The sequence below is a fragment of the Symphalangus syndactylus genome, chromosome 18, assembly GCF_028878055.3.
Source record: "Symphalangus syndactylus isolate Jambi chromosome 18, NHGRI_mSymSyn1-v2.1_pri, whole genome shotgun sequence".
Classification (NCBI taxonomy): Eukaryota; Metazoa; Chordata; class Mammalia; order Primates; family Hylobatidae; genus Symphalangus; species Symphalangus syndactylus.
In genome coordinates, this window is record NC_072440.2 from 37,320,739 (window position 1) to 37,344,320 (window position 23,582).

Sequence of the window (23,582 nt, forward strand, 5' to 3'; positions counted from 1 at the left end):
CCAGCCTGGGTGACATAGCAAGACTCCATCTTAAATAAATAAATAAATAAATAATCTCTAATTGTCATCTGATGAACTAGACTTGTCAACTTAATCACTTAGCAGCAATGTGTACTGTTACAAACTATCCCACAATTCCCACATAAAACTTTCAAAGTATATGATTCTAATATAAGGATATGAAAAAACATTGCTTTCACATCTGTCTAACTGAATTTTTTAGACAGAACTGCTCACTAAAGTAGCAATAGGGATAACTATTCCTATTAATATATCCCAGGTACTGTGCTAAACATTTTACACAGATCACTTCTTTTAGTGCTCAAAAACAATCCTTTAAGATGGACATGGTCATTAACTGTCTATTCTAAAGATGAGGAAATAAAGACTGAGAGAGGTTAAGTAACTTTCCCGAGGCTTTGATACCATTAAGTAGTAAGGAAGTTATTAAACCTATTTTGTCCTGAGAAATAACACTTCAATCACTAAGCTATGTCTTAAATACAAAAAAAGTTTAAACACTTAAGAGAGAAATAGTCTCCTAAAAATATGGAAATTTTAAGGTAATGCCACCTACCCACCACCTCAAAGTATTGGCCTAAATAAAATACAGCAGATTTAGTATAAAGGAGGAATGAATTATTTTTGGCTGTTAAAAAAAATATATATTGACTCTTAAGGTCACAAAACCTTGGTTTTGAGTATCAAGGAAGGTTGAAAATCTTTATTCCTAGAGATTTGGAAATAAAATTGAAACAATTATGTGTCTGATATGGTTAGGCTTTCTGTCCCCACTCCAATCTCATCTTAAATTATAATTTCCATAATCTCCAAGTGTCAAGGGAGAGACCAGGTGGAGGTAACTGAATCATGGGGGCAACTTCCTCCAGGCTGTTCTCGTGTTAGTGAGTTCTCACAAGATCTAATGGTTTTATAGGAGACTCTTCCCCAGTTTGCTTGGCACTTCTCCTTCCTGCTGCCTTGTGAAGGTGCCTTGCTTCCCCTTCACCTTCCACCATGACTGTAAGTTTCCTGAGGCCTCTGTGGCCATGCTGAACTGTGAGTCAATTAAACCTTCATAAATTACCCAGTCTCGGGTATTCCTTTGTGGCAGTGTGAGAACGGATTAATACAGTGTCCCAGATGGTTAGTCATGTTGCAAGTGAGTTACATGATATAACAGTAGGTTAAAACATTTTACTTTGACCTAAGTGAACTAGAGGAACAGCTAGATATAGCATTTTCACAATATTAGGGAGGAATCTTTTGTAGTCTCAAATCTTAAGAAACAGAGGCTTTTGTTTGTTTTAATTCTACAACATGGCAAGAATCTACTACCCTAGGCTGTTCCTCATCTTTCTCAATAATTATTCTGAAATAAAAAACATTTTAAATTAATGATAAAAATCCCATATGTCAAAAATGTTAATTACCAAATCAATTAAAACTAACACAATAAGGATTTGCAGCTAGGAGCTCATAATTCAAACTTTAAAAGGGATTAAATTTACAAAATATAATAGTTCATACTTAGAAATGTAGTTCTATTACTTTTTTTTTTTTTTTTTAAGACAAGGTCTTGCTCTGTTGCCCAGGCTAGAGTGCAGTGGTGTAATTACAACTCACTGTAGACTCAACATTTCCAGGTTCAAGCAATCCTCTCACCTCAGCCCCCCAAGTGGCTGGGACTACAGATGCACGCCACCACGCCAGGCTAATTTTTGTATTTTTTATAGAGACGGGGTTTTGCTATGTTGCCGAGGCTGGTCTCGAATTTCTGGGCTCAAGCAATCCACCCGCCTGGGTCACCAAAAGCACTGGGATTAAAGGTGTAAGCCACTGCGCCTGGCCCTATGACATTTTTAAAGAAGTGATTATATTTTAATACCTTTTTACAAAAGCTCAATAGGTTGATACTGTCCAACAGTGTTTACTACCATTAAAAAAATCTCTTTAGAAACAAGATGCAAAAAAACCCAGGGGGTTATAATACCATTGTGTAATGTTCAAATACAGCTACCTATGTTACTCAGAAATAGATTCATAGTAAAATTATTTTTAAAAAGAGGAAAAAAAAAAAAAACAAGAAAAGTATTCCACAGAAGTTAATCCATGGGTTACATCGGGGTAGAGATAAATGAATAAGGCATGTTATTCAGGATTTGTGAACAGGAAGGAGCACATGGGGAACCTTTTGGGGGGCCAGTAACGCTCTATTTCCCAAACCAATGACAGGAGTTTTCACTTTATAAGTATCCATTATCCATTTAATTAATCACTTATACTTTAGGTACTTTTCTATATGCATAAGTATTTTACATTTTAATAAAAGATTAAAAAATAACATTTCCATAGTGATTAAAACAAAGAAATAGGACAGATACTTTTATCCAGCAAAATTAAGAGAACTGCTATACTAGAAATGGATTACAAAGAGGAATTTTGTCTCTAGGTTAAAATCACAAATTTAACATTTGAGAAGAGAAATTTAACACTAAACGGTCATTCAAAATAACAGCAGTGGTAAATAAAGTCACTCAAGAGCAGTGGGAAAAAAAAAATCTATGGATCAAATATAAATATGCCCATTATAATTCAAAGTTCCAAAGGCATTTCATGACTATACAGAATAAACTGCTTTAGTAGTCTATAAAGCATTCTGTCCTTCTATCTGTAATAACCCAGTTATAACGTTTATAATGTTTATAAGACTATTAATATGAACAACAAAATGTAACCCATATAGAACACCAGAAAGTGCCAGGCGGGGTGGCTCATGCCTGTAATCCTAGCACTTTGGGAGGCTGAGGCGGGTGGATCACCTGAGGTCAGGAGTTCGAGACCAGCCTAGCCAACATAGTGAAACACTGCCTCTACTAAAAATACAAAAATTAGCCGGGTATGATGGTCCCAGCTACCCAGGGGGCTGAGGCAGGAAAATCGCTTGAACCCAGGAAGTAGAGGTTGCAGTGAGCTGAGATCACACCACTGCACTCCAGCCTGAGTGACAGAATGAGACTCCGTCTAAAAAAAAAAACCAAAAACAAAAACAAAACAAAAAAAAACACCAGAAAGAACTGTGCTATCACTTCTTACTCAAATCCTAGATTCCCTATATATAGCATTTAATATTATCAGGAATAATCTGCAACATATACCAAAACAATTCAAGAAATACAAACTGGCCCCTGACATTCATTTACTTCAGAGTCTTAATGTAATAAGAAGAATTTGCATGATTTAAATGCAGTAAAATATTAGGAAATAGAACAGTGAAATGGAAACCTTGTTCTAGGATAAAAAGACCAACTTTACTAAAGTTATCAATCCCTTCCCAAATTACCCATTTCCATTTACTTTTAGAATTTGACAAAATGATTCTATAGTATCATCTTAAGTAATAATATGAAAAACATTTTTTTCTTGAAAATTGAAAGAACAATGTAGTAAGATTTACCCTATCAGATATTAATTTTTTTTTTTTTTTTTTTTTTTTTTGAGACAGAGTCTGGCTCTGTCTCCCAGGCTGGAGTGCAGTGGTGCGATCTCGGCTCACTGTAAACTCCGCCTCCCAGGTTCAGGCCATTCTCCTGCCTCAGCCTCCCGAGTAGCTGGGACTACAGGCATCCGCCACCACGCCTGGCTAATTTTTTGTATTTTTAGTAGAGATGGGGTTTCACGGTGTTAGCCAGGATGGTCTTGATCTCCTGACCTCGTGATCCGCCTGCCTGGGGCTCCCAAAGTGCTGGGATTACAGGCGTGAGCCACCGCATCAGGCAGATATTAAATTATACTATGTACTGCTGTACTCCCCTCAAATTTCAAAATGGAGAACTATCTCTCATACCTATTTGCATATCTTAACGTATTAAGAGTATTTTCACAGGATGCCATTCCTGGAGAGATTGTGGCAATCTACAGGAAAAAAAAAATGCAAAGGTAAAGAAAATGTTATAAATGATCAAGACAATAATACTGACATACAGCTCATTTAGGTCTAATCTATCCATGGTTATTTAAAAATAAAGACATTAACGATATCTCAACTCCAAGATTATTTGTTATCATATCTATAATCAGATAAAGTCTAGTTAAAATACAAACTCTGAAGGCACCAGAAAACAATCAAACTCCAGCTGAAATGGAGGAGGTTAATACCTGGAAGGGAATAGTACTGACTGACCCCCACTCCACCTGACTTTTTTTTTTTAAACAGCTTTTTGACAGAGGGCAAGCTCTGCTGCTGTCACACAGGGCAACTAAAACTTGACTGAAAACTTACAGTCTCTCTGGTTAAGAAATGAAAGGATATAGTTTGGGAGTGGAGCTCATAGCAGCTGGAAAAGTGAAGTTTGTCCCAGAAGGGAAAGTGCTACAGAGAGTGTGGTACTCTCCCTTCTGGGACAAACTTTTATATATAAACTGCCCAAATCCCTAGCTGATTCCAGACCTAGACATATACAAGGCAAACTATAAGCAACATAGCTAAATCTGAAAGGACTAAACAAAGCTTTCAATTCCAGTTGTTGCCCAGGGGAGATTAGAGTTTGGAGTAAGTTTAGTTAAATTTCTGCTATACAAAAAACCAATAACCTTCAGAAGAACATAACAGAATCCAGTCTCTATGTTCATTCATAACGCACATGATATAACCCCAAATTACCAAACATATGACCATAAAGAAAAGTGTGACCTATACTCAAAAAGAAGGAAAGAGAGAAAGAGAAAGCAAAACAGGAAATGAAAAAGAAAAAGAAAATCAAGAAACACCAGCCCCCAAGAATACCTAGATGCTGGAATTATATAACTGCAATATAATCCTCTCTATCAGAGTGGCATGGACCACATCTTAAATATCACCATATCACTCAAAATAGAAGGATTCAAATAATTGTCACTAACAAATACATTTTCCATAAATATTGTGTAGTTATTCCTTCAGGATTAAAACAAAACAAACAAAAAATAAACATAAACTTACCATGCAGGTACGAGAGTTTTCACCTATGAAAGAATCTCTTAACACCTGAGTGAGTTTACTTGCACGGAAAGGAGTATGAGGTTTATTTCTACCTAAGGCTCTGATGCACTCCTGAAAATTAAGAAAACAAGTCTCACAGATTAGTCTTTCTTATAAAGGGTAATCTTAATTAACATATTTTAAAAGGTCTCTTACGACAACTTTAACATTTAAGGTCTGATCAGTTGTGAAAATTCTACTAACAGTTTTATTTTTTTTTTTGAGACAAAGTCTCACTCTGTCACCCAGGCTGGAGTGTGGTGGTGCAATCTTGGCTCACTACAACCTTTGTCTCCAGGCTTCAGGCGATTCTCCTACCCCAGCTTCCCAAGTAGCTGGGATTACAGGCGCCTGCTACCACGACTGGCTGTGTTTTATTTTTAGTAGAGATGGGGTTTCACCATGTTGGCCAGGCTGGTATCGAACTCCTGACCTCAGGGGATCCACCCGCCTCGACCTCCCAAAGTGCTGGGATTACAGACGTGAGCCACTGCGCCTGGCCAACAGTTTTAAAGCATAGTGTAGATGTTCCCATAAATGCTTTCAAGAAAATAAAAAATGACAGCAAAAAAACCTACTTTATTCTTCCAAGAGATATTTCTGGAAACTATGACTAGTGTTTGAAAGTGACAGGCAGTAGGATAACTGTAAAAAGTTAATTTCTTAACATAGCACTCCAAAAGAAAAAAACACAGAATGCCTTATTTTAGTCTTTCCAACCTTTGCTTTTCTACTCAAGGAAAAGATGTAATAACCTGGCCTAACATTTTGAAAGCCATTCCACGTTTTTCTGAGAAACTGTTTCTTAGCTCAATTCAGTGGTTTGTTGCCCTCCTCCTAGAAAATATGACTAATTAAGACCCTCTGGGCCGGGCACGGTGGCTCACGCCTATAATCCCAGCACTTCGGAAGGCTGAGGTGGGTAGATCACGAGGTCAGAAGTTCGAGACCAGCCTAGCCAACGCGGTGAAACCCCGTATCTACTAAAAATACAAAAATTAGCTGGGTGTGGTGGTGCGTGCCTATAATCCCAGCTCCTGGAGAGGCTGAGGCAGGAGAATGGCTTGAACCCAGGAGGTGGAGGTTGCAGTGAGCCGAGATTGTGCCACTGCACTCCAGCCTGGGCAACAGAGCAAGACTCAGTCTCAAAAAAAAAAAAAAAAACCCTCTGGAGTCTACCTATGGAGCCCCAGAACTGACCTACTAACTCACATATCCTTTATCCCATCTAAAAAGAATAAAGAATATGTGCAAGGAAAAAATCTGGGTATAATAAAATCACACTATAAATTGTAAGCATTTGAATTTTGAAAACCTCTTTTTATTAGGTAAAACAAGTACTATTATTTTGCAACTGAGTAAAGAAAATTAAAGTCAAAAGTAAAAGACCTTTCATGATAAAATACATTTTATTTACCTTGAGTGCTAAAAGGCTTTTATTAATTTCAGCACCTTCAAGCCTAGTTTGCCTGTCCGCACTGGAAGTATCAGCTCCTCTTTCATTTCCAGCCAAATCAATGAGAGAAAATTTGCCATGTAGTTTTCCTTTCCTTCTAAGAATAATCTGAAACACTGCATGGCTCCGAGATGAATGTGCATTTGCAGATGTTTGACCGGATGTTCTACAATGTGATTAAGGACATCTTGATACATAAAAACTTCAATTTACATGTTCAAACCACATTATTTTCATTTAAAACAATGGCAACAACAAACACCGATTTAGCTAGTTTTCATCTTTTAAATACAGATGAGACACTGAGTTATAACACTTAAATAGAACCAGATTCATACAATTTAATCTGGCATACTTCTAATATATTTGTAATGTATTAGAATTATAATGTAGTATCAATATAATAATTGTCACTCACATTTACATGTAACACAAGTTTTTATGAACAATGATTTTTACTTCCAAGATGTATTGATAGATAACATCCTCATTTTGTTATGCTATACCCAAAGTTTCTAAAACTGAAGTTTCCTTTCTTAATCAAAATGAGATTTACCTGCAACTGTTGCCTATGTCAATGAGTTTCAGTACATCTTCAACACATTTGACCTCCCGTTCCTGTAATCCCACCACTTGAACCTGCTGTTTTCCATCTTCTAGAACTCTTAATTTTGTTTTCCTGTTTAGCAAGTCAAACACCTATGAAAAACCATATTCAAATTAGAAAACTAGCTTTAAAGTAAAAAACAGGCTAGGCACAATGGCTCACGCCTGTAATCCCAGCATTTTGGGAGGCTGAGACAGGAGGATGGCTTGAGCTCAGGAGTTCAAAACCAGCCTGGGCAACACAGTGAGACCTTGTCTCTGCTAAAAATAAAAAAAATTAGCTGGGGATGGTGGTGCATGCCTATAGTCGCAGCTACTAGGAAAGCTGAGGCGGGAAGCTCACTTGAGCTCAGGAGCTTGAAGCTACAGTTAGCTGTGATCATACCACTGCACTCCAGCATGGGTGACAGAGTGAGATCCTGTGGCAATTAAAATATCAGTTCTATAAAAATGAGTCACCCAGAGTTTAAGAATTATTTCAAAGATTAAAATAATAATTAGAATAAGAATTCTCAACATTGAAGTTGAAAAGTTTCAAAGGACTTTTTAAAAAAATCTCATAACATAAATTCTAATATACAAGTTCTAAATACACATAAATTATGGTGGTAAACGCTGCACAACAATGTGAATGTATTTAATACCACTGAACTTAAAAATGGTTAAAATGGCAAATGTTATGTTATATATATATTTAAAAAAATTAAAATTAAAAAAGTTCCCACTTACCTTTCCACTATAAATTTCAAAGAAGGTTGCATATACTTGAAGTTCTAGCTTCTTATAGTTTGGCTTCTTTAGCATTAAAAAGACATCTCGAGCTGTCAAAAATTTCATATACAGAAAATTGAGATCCAACAAATATTTTTAAAAAGCAACTCAAATTTTCTATTTCTAGAGGAATCAGTTAATTAATCTTTACCTAGGATAACAGTATCAGTAATAAAAATGAGAAATAAAGTGAATATTAATTTTACAAAAAGTAGTATTAATAGAAGCTATTCTTTCATATTCCATAAAAGGGTGCTACTTTTATTTTTATATATTAATATTTATATTTATAAATAGCATAAAATTACAGGTGGTCATAATGAGGTTATTCTCATACCATAGCTAGTAGCTTTTTACAGTTCAGAAATTCAACAATTGAGACTAATCTCCAACAATGTGCTAGAATACACTGACAAATATAATCAAGATTTCTGCCCCCTCAAAATCAATCTTACAGTTCTTTTTTTTTTTTTTTTTTTTTTTTGAGATAGGGTCTTGGTCTGCTGCCCAGGCTGAAGTGTAGTGGCATGATCTTGGCTCACTGCAACCTCTGCTTCCTGGGTTCAAACAATCAAACGATTCTTCTGCCTCAGCCTCCCAAGTAGCTGGGATTACAGGCGCCCGCCACCACGCCTGGCTAAGTTTTTTTTTGTATTTTTAGTAGAGATGGGGTTTCACCATGTTGGCCAGGCTGGTCTCGAGCTCCTGACCTCAAGTGCTCCACCCACCTTGGCCTCCCAAAGTGCAGGGATTACAGGCGTGAACCACCATGCCCAGCCTACAGTTCTTTTCTTCTTAAGAAAAAAAAAAAAAAATCTTGTGAATATATAATCTTATAGTTCTTTTCAAGCAATCTAATAACCTATAATTGACATAATAGACAGTCAATATAGCATTATAGTTGCTGAACAATATTTTAAAGCCTTATTTCAAAGTTACCTGAATAATACCGCAGAAGAATATTCCAAATTATATGGAAAAAGGACAGTTACCTGCTAATGCATAAATTCCTTTAGAACAATCTTGGTTCTTTCCTGAAAAGTCACCACCCATAGTCTGTATTTTAGAAAGAAAATAAAGAACAGACATTACTCAGGAATAACTCTTAAGAATTTAGGTTGCAGAATTAAGCTGTAAGAAAAAGAAACTGTAGCTTCATACCAGAATGTAACCTTAATAAATTACTTACATGAGTTTTTCCACTTCCAGTCTGCCCATAAGCAAAGCATGTAGCCATTCCCCTTTCAAATATAGTTTCCACTAGTGGTCTAGCAGTAAACCTTAAAAATAAAATGCATCAGTCAGAATGTGTCACCAATATTTTGATGAATAAAAGTAATGCTGAGTAATACAAAGTATTTTATTAATAAATAAAACTTAATAGCAAGATTCTACACAAATCTTTGTTAAAAATTTTAAATAATAATATCGAAGAGTTGATTTAAGGATTTTAAATATCATATGCTAAAATTACTTAAAGCTACTTAAAGCATAATTTCAAGCAATATTTCCATAAGAAATAATGGTCACAATAAGGCATATGCAATAAAAACAAACAAAAAGTATTATAACTTCAACAGAAACAGAATAAACAAGAGTGGTAATCTCAATTTTAAAAATAGAGGAAAAAAACTGCAAAAATATTATCTTTAGACCATTTAAATAAATAGAAAAATGATGATTACCTTGAATTTAGACAAGTAATTTATACTTGGGCGAAAAGAACATAAATTGTGCTTATAGGACAATGAATTCTATTAATAAGTTGACAGTCTCAATTTAGGAAAAGGATACTTAAATATTATGGTTTGAATTATACTTCTTTTTTTTTTGAGACGAAGTCTCGCTTTTGTCCCCTAGGCTGGAGTGCAAATGGCATGATCTCACTGCAACCTCCGCCTCTCGGGTTCAAGTGATTCTCCTGCCGCAACCTCCCGAGTAGCTGGGATTACAGGCACCTGCGACCACGCCCGGCTAATTTTTGTATTTTTAGTAGAGACGTGGTTTCACCACATTGGTCAGGCTGGTCTCAAACTCCTGACCTCAGGCGATCTGCCCGCCTTGGCCTCCCAAAGTGCTGGGATTACAGGCATGAGCCACCGCACCCGGCCTTGAATTATATTTCAAATGTATTGGTATAACCCACTGCTAGAGTTAAAATAAAAAGGTGGGAAGGTGTAAGAAGTACATTTCTCCTGAGCAGTAAACTAAAAAGTATGATGGAGGCCAGGCGTGGTGGCTCATGCCTGTAATCCCAACACTTTGGGAGGCTGAGGTGGGTGGATCACTTGAGGTCAGGAGTTCGAGACCAGCCTGACCAACATGGTGAAACCCCGTCTCTACTAAAAATACAAAATTAGCTGAGCATGGTAGCACATGCCTGTAATCCCAGCTACTCAGGAGGCTGAGGCAGGAGAATCCCTTGAACTGGGAGGCGGAGGTTGCAGTGAGCCGAGATCACGCCACTGCACTCTAGCCTGGGTGACAAGAGCAAAACTCAGCCTCAAAAAAAAGAAAAAAAAAAGATGGAAAATAGATCTACAAGTAGAACATTTTATATAACTGCTGTCTTTGTTTTGTTTTGTAAAAGGCAAAACTGAAGAAAGTACAGACCAAAAGGAGCAGGAAAAAGTTCTGGTCAACCAGAACTAGGGATGAGCCTGCTAAGTAGCTAGATCAAACCTCCACCTCCCAACCCTACCCACAAAAAAACATGTAACTCCTCAATCCATAATAGTTAAGTATAAGAGATAGAGGAGAAGGATAAATACTGATAAAGTTAGGAAACATAAATACAGGGTAAAAAGATAATGTTTACTAAATCATACACACAGAAACATGCCTATATTTGTAATAATTTCTTAAAACTATTATAAAAGTCAAACTTATATTTTATGAGGCAGGAGTAGAAAGAGGGAATGAAAAGGAAGAGTGGACTCTTCAGAAAGCTAAAAAAAATTCTACAATTAACAATTATGATTCCCCTTTAAACATATTCTTCACAAATATCTCTATCTAGTATTCATATGTTCTTTAATTTGATCCTTTTTTTTTTTTTTTTTACAACTGACTACCCAGTACACTTGGTGAAGACAAAAGGAGTTGGTCTCAAAAGTATTTCCTTTGTAACACCTTCAATTCTTAGTCTCATTAACTCTAATTTTCTCCTTTCTAGGCATTTTTATGAAAAAGGGCAATCAGATATAGCATTCAAGCAATTACAAAGACAGTAATATTCCTAAATAAACCAAAATAACAATACTGCTAAAACTGATGTTATAATTATTAGAAATGAATGTTTGCAAACTTATGTATGAAAATCTAAATCTGGCATAAAAATTTGACATACTAATGTATAACACAGATAAGTTTGAATTATTTATAAGTTGAATACAGAAAACATACAAGAATCTCATGTACTAAAACTATCTCCAAGCTTAAAGATGACAAATTTAAATACAAGTACAGAACTTTTTCGCCTGAAGTGATAATACATACTAAACACAGATTTAGACAAATTAATAATTTACTGATAACAGGTATTTTGGCGAGGCATAACAGTGGCTCATGCCTGTAATCCCAGCACTTTGGGAGGCCAAGGCGGGCAGATAACTTGAGCTCAGCAGTCTGAGGTTAGCCTGGGCAACATGGCGAAACCTCAACTCTACAAAAAGTACAAAAATTAGCTGGGTGTGGTGCATGCCTGTGGTCCCAGCTACTCAGGAGGCTGAGATGGAAGGATCACCTGAGCCTGGGAGGTTGAGGCTGCAGTGAGCTGTGATCGTGCCACTGTACTCCAGCCTGGGCAACAGAGCAAGACCATGCCTCAAACAAACATTTCAAGTTTCTTTATTAGTGCAGAGATTAAAAGGTAAAAATTAAAAGTCCTCTTCTCATCATATCCTATTCCTAGAGGTATGTTAACATTTTCCAGAAATTTCTTATCCATATACATGGTTTGTGTGATATACATATATATGTATATATATGTGTAATAAGCTAATTAGCAAATAGCAATGGACACTGATTTTGGGGAGCATTACAGAGAACAAGTGTTAATATTCATTATAGCATTTATTATATTCTCTTTGTTTAAACTCAGAATAAAATAGCATATTGCACCTCTTAAGAAATATCCCACAATCAATGTAAATTTCAAGGTGCTGATGACCACATGGCATAAGAACAAAATTCTGATTTAAAATGAATTTACCTACCTGTAAACCATTTCATTAGGAGCTGAGTCATCAAAGGCATAATCAAAACGAAATGTTTGGTTTTCTAGGTACCTTGTTAAATCTACTTTTTGTTTTGGTTCATGTACCATCACAACATCTTTACTAGGAATTGTGATTACATCAAGATCTTTCATTTGAGTTTCTAAAAGAATAAATGAAAATCAATGCCCAATAATTTTCACAGCATGAGTTCATGTACAAAATTATTTTTAGTAAGAACTAAGACACAAGTAGTAAGTTCTGTACATATAAAGATAATATCCCATAAATACACAACGCACTAAGACAAAATATTTCAACAGCAAAGTAAAAACAAAATCAAGATTTCTGTGAAGCAAGACTCGGAATGGCAATGATTCCGTGCAATAACAAATGACAAGTTTAGCCATTTAGCCATAGAAATCTGCATAATGGTTACATACAAATCAAAGGAAATGATTTACATTTTTTCCAAACCAATTTGATTTGCTATTATAAAAATACATTACAAATAAGATAAAATCAATCTTTTATTAGAGCTCATTAAGTGCCATACCTTTTTTATTGAGTGGTCGTTTTCTTACACACACACATATCCTATGTTCATCAATCTAGAAATAAAAAATATTTTATTTTAGTGATTATCAGTGTCATGTAAAACACTAAAACATAAATTATGTAATATTTCCTCCAGGGGTTTTAGAAATTTATACATAGCATAAATGATAGGTAAGCTTAAAAAACAAATTAGCTTTGTACAAATTTTAATGGCTGTCAGATATAACTACTTCTAAAATTCTGAGTGTAGTGGAAACTTGCTTGTTATTTGGAAAATCATCACCTTAGAAAATAATTCTGTAGAGGCTACTGCTATTGTTAGTAGCATTAAGTTCACATTAAGAAGCTGTGAGGAGGCCGGGCATGGTGGTTCATTCCTATAATCCCAGCACTTTGGGAGGCTAAGGTGGGCAGATCACCTGAGGTCAGGAGTTTGAGACTAGCCTGGCCAACATGGAGAAACCCCATCGCTACTAAAAATAGAAAAATTAGCTGGGAGTGGTGGTGCATGCCTGTAGTCCCAGCTACTTGGGAGTCTGACGTGGGAGAATCACTTGAACCTAGGAGGTGGAGGTTGCAGTGGGCCGAGATTATGCCGCTACCCACCAGCGTGGGCAACAGTGAGACTCCATCTCTGGACCAAAAAAAAAAAAAAAGAAGCTGTGATGCCAGGCACAGTGGGTAATCCTAGCACTTTGGGAGGCTAAGGTGGGTGGATCACTTGAGGTCAGGAGTTCAATATCAGCCTGGCCAACATGGTAAAACTCTGTTTCTACTAAAAATATAAAAACTAGCTGGGCATGGTGGTGCATGCCTGTAATTCCAGCTACTCAGGTGGCTGAGGCACGAGAATTGCCTGAACCCCAGAGGTGGAGGTTGCAGTGAGCCGAGATCCTGCCACTCCACTTCAGCCTGGGCAACAGCCTGGGCAACAGAGAAGACTCTGTCTCAAAAAAAAAAAAAAAGCTGTATTATCCACTTCAAGATATGCTACAGACAACAAAAGTTTAACATTTCTATTCTACTAAGTGACATATGTTCATAGGTTGATGATAGGGAAAGTTGCAAGCAAAGATAACTACTGGCAAGAAACAGGATTCTCAGATGATTACTGAGCCAAATAATTTGAACTATTTTATAAATATGCCAATTCTTATGCATAGGTATTTTTTATAAAAATTTTGTTCCCAATACATGCCTCATTTTAATAATAATTAACATAAAACAAGGATTAGCACAGTATGGCCTATGGGCCTAATTTAGCTACTACCTGCTTCTGCAAAATTTTACTGACACACATTGATGAAACAAATGTCATACCCATCATTTATGTATTGTCTACGGCTGCTTTTACAATACAATGACAGAGTTCAGTAGTTGTGACAAAGACCATATAGCTCCAAAGCCAAAGACCCTTGTAGAAAATGTTTGCCAACTCCTGTCCTAAAGGGTGAGCTCCAATGCAGTAAGTGAAACACATGAAGGAATAGCAAGGCCTAAAATATGTGGGATACAAGTATTATCAACTATTCTATTCAATTCTATATAATACATCTATCTAACACAAATGTCTTTTTTGTAACTAACACATTCTGTATATGCTATGTCAGATGGATTATTTTTTATAAGTACAAATTAGTTATAAAAGCATTCCTGGCTGGGCGCGGTGGCTCACGCCTGTAATCCCAGGCGTGATTACAGGCCTCCCATTTTGGGAGGCCAAGGCAGGTGGATCACCTGAGGTCAGGAGTTCGAGACCAGCCTGACCAAAAAGGTGAAACCCCGTTTCTACTAAAAATACAAAAATTAGCCAGGCGTGGTGGCAGGCACCTGTAGTCCCAGCTACTTGGGAGGCTGAGACAGGAGAATCGCTTGAACTGGGAGGCAGAGATCACACCACTGCACTCCAGCCTGGGCGATGGAGCAAGACTCCGTCTCAAAAAAAAAAAAAAAAAAAAAAAGGGCACTCCCTATCCAATGAATTCTCATTCATCAACAGCAAAGGAGTTGAGTAATAAGAGCAGAGGATCTTTTCCAGTTCTAGATTTCTAGTCCACTGCAGCCCTCAACAACCATCACTTATTGTTAAAAGCCAGAGTAACATTTAAAACTAACAAATTACCAACAGTAAATTAGAAATGATGGTGGGATCTACCGCCCAAGACAAAGATAAGCTTGGAACTGAGATCAAAGTATAACTCACAGTCAGAAAGGAAAGTGAGTCTTACTGCTATCACTCCTTTAAGTGTTGCTTTGCCCTTCGAAAGACAGGGAGGTTTTGCTTTGAGAAGGACATCTCTATAGGGAGCATATCTCATATACCAAATTATGGAAAATGAGCATTAATGTGGATAATTTCTTGATTTTTTTCTTAAAATATGGGGAATGAGCACCCATAAGGAAAGGAAAAACTACATAGCTGAACACAATATGAATTTAGCAAGTGTCAAACACATGTTTTTATTTGAAGCATAAAAAGTTCCAGAATAATGGTTTACAAAGAATCTTACAGGATCTGCTGTTGTTAATGGTCTATAATCCAAACTTCCTCTAAAGTCTCTGATCATACACATAATTTCATAATTTGGGTTTGTAGCATCAACGTCCTATTAGAAGACAGAGAGAATTCACCATTATAAATATAATAATGTATTTGTTGCATTTATATTTGGTTTGACAATTAAAATTAAGTTGTGCCATTTGTCATAACCAAGCCTAAACTCAAACTGACGATATTATATAATTTAATAGTTGTGGTTTCATAATAAGCTCTGAACCACTTTGTGTTTGTAAAATTGTGTTTTACAAACACAATTCTCTTAGTCTGTATGCATTCTGCTAACTCCAAATTAAAGACTCTTCACTGAAGTTACCGTTTACCTATTTCAAAAATCCATCTGTTATACATATACCTTAATTATCCTATTAAAATGGAGCAACAGAGAAATAATGCTCATGTTAACCACTGGCAAATAACTCTAGAAAAGCTGAAATTCTAGGAAAATTCATTTAATCAGATTCATCTTCTAATTTAATCCAGTGTTTCAGCAAAGTATAAATATAGATTCATTTGTCTTCATTTTCTATTTTTGCTGACCCTCTAAAAAATACTAAGTAATGACAAAACTGCCCCAAATCAACAGAACATAGAACTTAAAGGAATCAGAAGCCAAGATCATTTAAAAAAAACTTTAAAATTCAAATTTTTGAATGCCAACTACAACTTATTTGGCTTCAAAACAGAAAATTCAGATTAAGATACAAATAGCAATGGTCAACAGCCTCTCCTAGCCTTAACAATAAATTATTAATCATTCTAACATGTCGCATTTTTTATACATCATATTCAGATTTGTTTTGAATGCAACTAAATTACAAACTGTTACTGAAGCTTACTTTCAATTAACCTTCTTCTAGGAAATAATACCACCTATGTCAACTAAGAAGCAGACTGTGAAGTGAGAATTAAGAGGTCACAGAGAGATGTGTAAGTATTATGAAGTACCCACAGGAAACACCAGGTGGCATCTATGCTGAGTATTAGTAGATAATGTTTTATAATTCATTTCAAAACCCAACTGGTCATTTTCAGGTCACTTTCAGATAAAAGCTGATTCATTCAGGTTGGATATAATACTAGGTCCAGAATTCCACAACACAACATCTGAACTGGTAGTTTAACATGATTAAGGGCATTTGAACATACTATTAAAATAAATTATCTTGATGTTTTATTAGAGAAAAGTAATTCTGAAAATGTAATAGATGCCATACAAGCACAATGGTGCAGTTATGTATAATAACAAAATGTCTAATATGTAAAGACCTGTAGAAGGGTAAAAGACCAGTTCTCTATGCAATTTTCCCACTGCTATTAAACAGGCTTGCTACCATCCGAAGGGACCCTGAGGGGGACACAATAGAGATCCACTCTTCATATGTGACATAAATCAAAACCCAAGGAATTTCTCCCCTTTCACTAAGACATGTGAACTTACTAACCATAGAAAAACAATAATAAAATTTATAGTTTAATCATGCACTTTAACTGGATATTTTTCCCAATGTATTTTTAGGTCTTTTTAAAATAAAAATTCTTAAATGTTATACCATACACATTAGAATTCTGTAACACAATGGCTTTTTCTTAATGGAACAAATTTTAGCGTTAACACATATCCATAAAACATGAAAAGAACAATGCAGTAAAAATGTGTTACGGTAACTTATTTTCACAAGAGTTTATATTATTCCTCAATATCAATTTAAGGAATTCTTAAAATTCTCCAAAAAATGCCTTTATTTTTTTCACATCAATCGCCTTCACTGATATAATCTAATCTCTGGTTGGTACATAAACAAAATATATGTTTATGTTACGAACCTGGGCTCTTTTTTCTCTAAGTTCTTGCTGTTGCAATCTCCTTTTCTCTCGTTTTTCTTGCAGTTTTTCTACTTCTTTCACACAATTAGATTTTCTACGTGCTGAAAAGAAAAGATGAGCTGTAGAAGTATAGTTTTCTTTTTTAGAGTACTAATATTAAATTTTTTTTATGTATAACTTCACCACACACACATAAAAGGTACACAGTGACAAAGCATGCCTATAACAACTATGTGAGCTTTACTTAATGAGCTGCTTTACCAAAACTAAAATAGGACAATGTACAGATGAGAGTCCGGAAAAATGACTCAAACATATCGATACATGTCATCTCTTGGTTTAGAAACACAGATTTTTGAATTCAGAGAATCAAGGAGCACAACACTTTCTTCTTCTGTAACATCTGACAAATTATCATCTGCCCAGAATTTTAAACTCAAACTGAAACATTGCTATAATTTCACAAAAAAATTTTTGCTCCAAAATGTATTTTTAAAAACCCAATTAACATCGCTTCTCGGCCTTTTGGCTAAGATCAAGTGTAAAAACCCAATTAACAGACTAAACTAATAAAAAGAAGTCAAATTTTCCACAGTGGTAAAATGAAATCTGCAATCAAACTTGTATTTAGAGTGTTTACTCTTTGAGGACTTAAAAGGATGACCAAGAGAGAATACATGTATTCCTAAAATGACTAAATCCTTGATACATAATTTACATACAAGGGGGTCCAAATTCCTTTTTTGCAGCTTGAACTGGAGATATATCTGAAACACTACCATTCTGTTGTGCGGAGGAAGACTGTTCAGGAAATTGACTGGGCCGTGCACGTGCTGAACCAACCACTGTAAGTAAAAAAAAAAAAATTTAAATTCAGGATAGAAAATTAGTAAAAGCTAACCTTAGTAAAAGGAAGAGAGAGCCCCCAAAACCTGATACTTAAAAGTTACATTAGTAAGTTGCCAGGTTTTCTATTTATGTATGTAAAATATAATATAGTTTATAATAATTCTGTTCAATAAACTGACATAAGCTAAAAGAGGCTTTCAAAGTAATATGTGCAGACTTAGCTTTCACCAGCGTAATTTTAGCTACAAAATTCAATCGAAGTAATTTACATAAAAACCAAAGCCACGCTTGATTTTTAATAATCCTTTAAAATATATATGTGAAGAAAACAAAATATATACATATTTATAAACCACTCCATGTCTTAAAACTTTAAACTGCAAAGAAATCCTCCTAAAATATGTGTGTAAAATATAATTTTTTTTTTTGAGATGGAGTCTCGCTCTGTCGCCCAGGTTGGAGTGCAGTGGTGCAATCTCGGCTCACTGCAACCTCCGCCTCCTGGGTTCAAGTGACCTCCTGCCTTAGCCTCCTGAGTAGCTGAGACTACAGGCGCACGCCACTACACCCGGCTCATTTTTGTAATTTTAGTAGAGACAAAGTTTCACCATATTGGTCAGGCTGGCCTCAAACTCTTCACCTCAGGTGATCTACCCACCTCGGCATCCCAATGTGCTGGGATTAAAGGCGTGAGCCACCACACCCGGCAAAATATAAATTTTACATGCATTCTCATTTTTAAAAATGTACACTAATCAAATATATACAGAGAGTAAAAACTTAGCTTCAACCCTCCCTATATTCCAAATCCCACTCTTTGCTCCTCAAATATGCAAATCTTCAGCAGAGATTTTCCCAATGTGGATATTATACAAGTGGAAAAAAGAATATAAAATTAAATATAAATATCAAATTTTAAAAGAAATATAAATTTACATAAGACTCAAAAGACAGTGTTTAATCTGAAGGACTGTCCCTCTACTTCCAATCTCTCATTTAATACTTCTGTCCATCCTATTCTACCATCCACACACAGAGAAACAATACTGCCAGAAAAGACAATTCTGAACTACTAAACAGTAGAAATAAATTCATTATGCTTTTCATGTCCTGGCTGAAAATATATGGGAGACTTCAGTTAACTACACAATTTTTTTTTTTTTTTTTTTTTTTTTTTTGAGACGGAGTCTCGCTCTGTCGCCCAGGCTGGAGTGCAGTGGCGCAATCTCGGCTCACTGCAAGCTCCGCCTCCCGGGTTCACGCCATTCTCCTGCCTCAGCCTCTCTGAGTAGCTGGGACTACAGGCGCCCGCCACCACGCCCGGCTAATTTTTTTGTATTTTTTTTAGTAGAGACGGGGTTTCACCGTGGTCTCGAGCTCCCGACCTCGTGATCCGCCCGCCTCGGCCTCCCAAAGTGCTGGGATTACAAGCGTGAGCCACCGCGCCCGGCCAACTACACAATTTTTATGTCTGTTCAACTTCTTTAGCTAGTGAACTCAGCCAACTAATTGACTCTTTCCCCATTCCTTTCTTTCTCATAATATTCTTCTCAAATTTACAAAATTATTTAGTAAATAAGATGAATTAAAAATTGCATTTCATAATTTCATATTCATCCCATCCATTTTATTTTATTATTTATTTATTTATTTTTTGAGACAGGGTCTCACTCTATTGCCCAAGCTGGAATGCAGTGGTGCAATCTCGGCTTACTGAACCTCCGCCTCCGGGGTTCAAGCGATCCTCCTGCCTCAGCCTCCCAAGTAGCTGAGACTACAGGTATGTGTCACTGCACTTGGCTAGTTTTTGTATTTTTAGTAGAGATGGAGTTTCATCAGTTGGCCAGGCTGGTCTTGAGCTTCTGACCTCAGGTTATCCGCCCGCCTCGGCCTCTCAAAATGCTGGGATTTCAGGGGTGAGCCACCATTCCCAGCCATCATCCCATACATTTTAAAAATCTTTCTTTTTTTTTTTTTGGAGACGGAGTCTCGCTCTGTTGCCCAGGCTGGAGTGCAGTCGTGCGATCTTGGCTTACTGCAACCTCTGCCTCCCGGATTCAAGCAATTCTCCTGCCTCAGCCTCCCAAGTAGCTGGGATTACAGGCACCGCCACCATGCCTGGCTAATTTTTTGTATTTTTAGTAGAGACAGAGTTTTACCATGTTGACCAGGGGGGTCTTGAACTACTGACCTCAGATGATCCACCCGCCTCAGCCTCCCAAAGTGTGGAGATTACAGGCCTGAGCCACCGCACCTGGACAAAATCATTTTTCAGTATTATTGGCATATTGTATTAGGAAATCAAGAAGACACTAGGCTGGGCACAGTGGCTCACGCCTGTAATCCCAACACTTTGGGAGGCCATGCCAGGAGGATCACTTGAGCCCAGGAGTTCAAGACCAGCCCGGGCAACATGGAAAGACTCTCTACAAAAAAATGAAAAAATTAGCTGGGCATGGTGGCACGTGCCTGTGGTCCCAGCTACATGTGAGGCTGAGGCAGGAGGATCATTTGACCCTGGGAGGTCAAGACTGTAGTGAGCTGTGTTCATGCCACTGTACTCCAGACTGGGTAATAGAACAAGACCCTGTCTCAAAAAAAAACAAAAAAAAAAACAAAAAACCAAAAAAAAAAAAAAAAAACACCTTTTAAAATTAGCCAAGTAAAATTTAAATAAATACCAACATTAAGGGTAATGTTTACTTTTGATTTACCTTGTCAGGAACATACTAAGAAGTCAATAGCCAAAATTAAGAGATAAATTTTTACTTTACCTCTATTATCTCTTGGAGGAGGGTCATTCTTAATAGAAGCCACAGTCCGTCGATTCTATGAAAGGAAAAAATGTTCATTATGTTTTCTGTCTTTACTCATCGTATGTATCATGATCTGAGCTTCTTTCAATTAAACAAAAAGTAGGCAGACATGTAAGAATATAAAACAAAATGAAGAAAAACTATAATCTTAACGAATTACTATTAATGCTATCAATATTCAAGTTCCTTTATATATTTTCCCCTACCCTCCAAAAATATTCAGGAATTAATATGAGCCAGGCACTGATCTAAGGACTTTCTTCACAACAACCTATGAGGTCATTACTACTGCTATTCCCATTTCATTGATGAGGAAACTGAAACAAAGAGAGGTTAAGTAGCTTCACAATAATATGTGTTTTAATCATCATACTATGCTGCTAAAACCATGTAATAAATGTCACTTCTGAATAGTAGGGGGTCATTTATAAAATATTAGTTCTAGACAGCTTAGAACCCCTTGTTAAACTGAAATATCAGAATACTATAAAATGTACATTGTCAGTTATCCTAAAAAGGTTTCATAAGAGTTTCTAAGACTTGGACACTGTACAGATTAAGGCAGCAAACTTTTGGTTCTCTAATTCATTCATGAAGACTTCCTTTTATTCACCTCAAAAAAAGATATCAAATAATGTGTTGTCTTAACCTTGGCTGCACATTCAAATCAGATGAGTACTATCAAAAGGAAACTGACGCCAGGGCCTCCCTTTAGGTAAAATAAAACAATCTCTGGGAGTGGGGCCCATAAATCAGTATTTTTAAAAAATTTTTTAAAATACTGATTTATTTTAATACTTTTAAAATATTTTTAATACTTTTGAAAATACTTATTTATATTTAAAATAAATACTTATTTTTAAATAAATATTTATTTTAAAATATTTCAAAATGAAGATCCCTCATTTTGAAGATGAATATAAAAATAATCCATTTATAAGTGGTAACTAATAACCTCTAAGTGGTGACTCTCAATATGATTAAACTCATGAGTTGAAAATATGCTTTATGTTCAACTGCATAGTTTACAAAACAAAGTTTTGTTGCTTCTATTTTTTTTTTTTTTTTTTTTTTTTTGAGACGGAGTCTTGCTCTGTCACCCAGGCTGGAGTGCAGTGGCGCGATCTCGGCTCACTGCAAGCTCCGCCTCCCAGGTTCACGCCATTCTCCTGCCTCAGCCTCTCCGAGTAGCTGGGACCACAGGCGCCCGCCACCACGCCCGGCTAATTTTTTGTATTTTTGGTAGAGACGGGGTTTCACCGTGGTCTCGATCTCCTGACCTCGTGATCCGCCCGCCTCGGCCTCCCAAAGTGCTGGGATTACAAGCGTGAGCCACCGCGCCCGGCATTGCTTCTATTACACTATATTTAAATGTTTATCTATGTCATCCCTGAAAGATATCAAGTTCCTACAGGCTGAAAGCCATGTCATCATTCATCTTTGTATTTTGTCCAGCATAGTATTTGGCACAATGTAAAAAAACAAAACAACAACAACAACAACAAACCACAAATGCTTGTTGAAATGAACACAAAGAACTGCAGATTCAACAACTTTGCAATACTTTTGTTTTAAAAGTTGCATTTTGAAACAAAAATTTAATACTGAAAGGTCTTGAAAGAAAGGAAGGAGAATTATCTTTAAAAGCCGTAAGAATAATGTGCTTTTAATTTTTATAAAGATAAAACTGCTAGGGAGGATTTAGCACAGTTTTAAGGTATATCATGACAGTCAATATAGAAGTGAACTACACTATCATTTCCCATCTTTCTTTAAGAAACAAATAGCAGAATTAGAATTTCAAAAGACTATCAGAGTTGGTAGTTATTATTCCTAAGAAACAGCTATTATGCCTTTGTCAAAGTCACATGTCTTCATTCAACAAACACCAAGCAAATGGTTTTGATCTATATCTCCTGAGAAACTTAGTCTCAGGAAAAATCCTAATTAGGTGAGAAATTTCTAAGACCTTATCCAATGATTGTCATAATTGTGAATTAGACAACCTCAATCCTTGAAAATATGTATGTATATACATGAATATGGATGGCAGAAAAAGCAAATTAATCAATTCTTAAACTCTTCAAAGCCTATCAATTTCAAACTAGAACACACATACATCTACACCCCCTGCTCTCTCCCAGTGTCCTGCACTCTGAATTTTCATCACTAACCTTTACAATTTTGTTTACTTTGGCTGAGGATGCTGGAGGTGGAGGTGTTTCTGGACTGGGTTCAATTTCTTCATCAGGAACAAGGTCAGGGTTAAGTGAAAAGATGCTCTCCAGGTCAATCTGTTCACAACACATAAACATAGTCTTTTGAGAGTATATTTTGACAATTAACCTTTTATTTTTCAAGTAAAATGATGAAGTAAATAACTCTTAAATTACTTTAGCCTAATGAATACAGTACCTCGGCTGGGTGCAGTGGCTCATGCCTGTAATCTTAGCACTTTGGGAGGTCAAGGTGGGCGGATCATTTGAGCCCAGGAGTCTGAGACCAGCCTAGGCAACATGGCGAAACCCCATCTCTACAAAAAATACAAAAATTAGCCAGGTGTGGTGATGCACACCTGTAGTCCCAGCTACTCTGGAGACAGGTGGGAGGGTCACTTGAGCCCAGGAGGTCAAGGCTGCAGTAAGCCGTGATCATGCCACTGCACTCCAGCCTGGGTGACAAAGTGAGACCCTGTCTCATAAACAAAAAAAAAGAATACAGTGCCTTAGCCTTACAAATGAGATTTAGAATTACAGTCCACAAATTTAAAGAATCTCTCTTAAAATATCATTTTACAGTCTTGACTCTGTGAATTGCTAACAGCACAGTGACCAATAGAACCACATAATTAAATATTATAGCACATTTTCAAACTGTGTGAGCTAGACTTAATAGTATATTTTAT

General features: G+C 36.3%; 1 protein-coding gene across 4 annotated transcripts in view; it reads right to left on the bottom strand.

Annotated features, from left to right (window-relative positions):
- The window catches only part of KIF2A (kinesin family member 2A), an 89,294-nt gene that overhangs the window by 18,271 nt on the left and 47,441 nt on the right, over nucleotides 1-23,582 (bottom strand). For 2 of the 4 annotated variants that reach the window (XM_055253899.2, XM_055253897.2), the window contains exons 3-16: nucleotides 22,852-22,971; nucleotides 20,636-20,690; nucleotides 17,792-17,857; nucleotides 17,013-17,113; nucleotides 15,139-15,234; nucleotides 12,627-12,681; nucleotides 12,071-12,233; nucleotides 9,043-9,133; nucleotides 8,846-8,909; nucleotides 7,812-7,903; nucleotides 7,033-7,175; nucleotides 6,438-6,642; nucleotides 4,982-5,092; nucleotides 3,848-3,915 (exon numbers count right to left, since the gene is read on the bottom strand). In XM_055253899.2, the coding sequence (XP_055109874.1) occupies nucleotides 3,848-3,915; nucleotides 4,982-5,092; nucleotides 6,438-6,642; nucleotides 7,033-7,175; nucleotides 7,812-7,903; nucleotides 8,846-8,909; nucleotides 9,043-9,133; nucleotides 12,071-12,233; nucleotides 12,627-12,681; nucleotides 15,139-15,234; nucleotides 17,013-17,113; nucleotides 17,792-17,857; nucleotides 20,636-20,690; nucleotides 22,852-22,971 (1,430 nt within the window). Of the gene's footprint in view, nucleotides 1-3,847; nucleotides 3,916-4,981; nucleotides 5,093-6,437; nucleotides 6,643-7,032; nucleotides 7,176-7,811; nucleotides 7,904-8,845; nucleotides 8,910-9,042; nucleotides 9,134-12,070; nucleotides 12,234-12,626; nucleotides 12,682-15,138; nucleotides 15,235-17,012; nucleotides 17,114-17,734; nucleotides 17,858-20,635; nucleotides 20,691-22,851; nucleotides 22,972-23,582 lie in introns of all 4 variants that reach the window. The other 2 variants (XM_055253898.2, XM_055253896.2) reach the window with 1 other exon arrangement.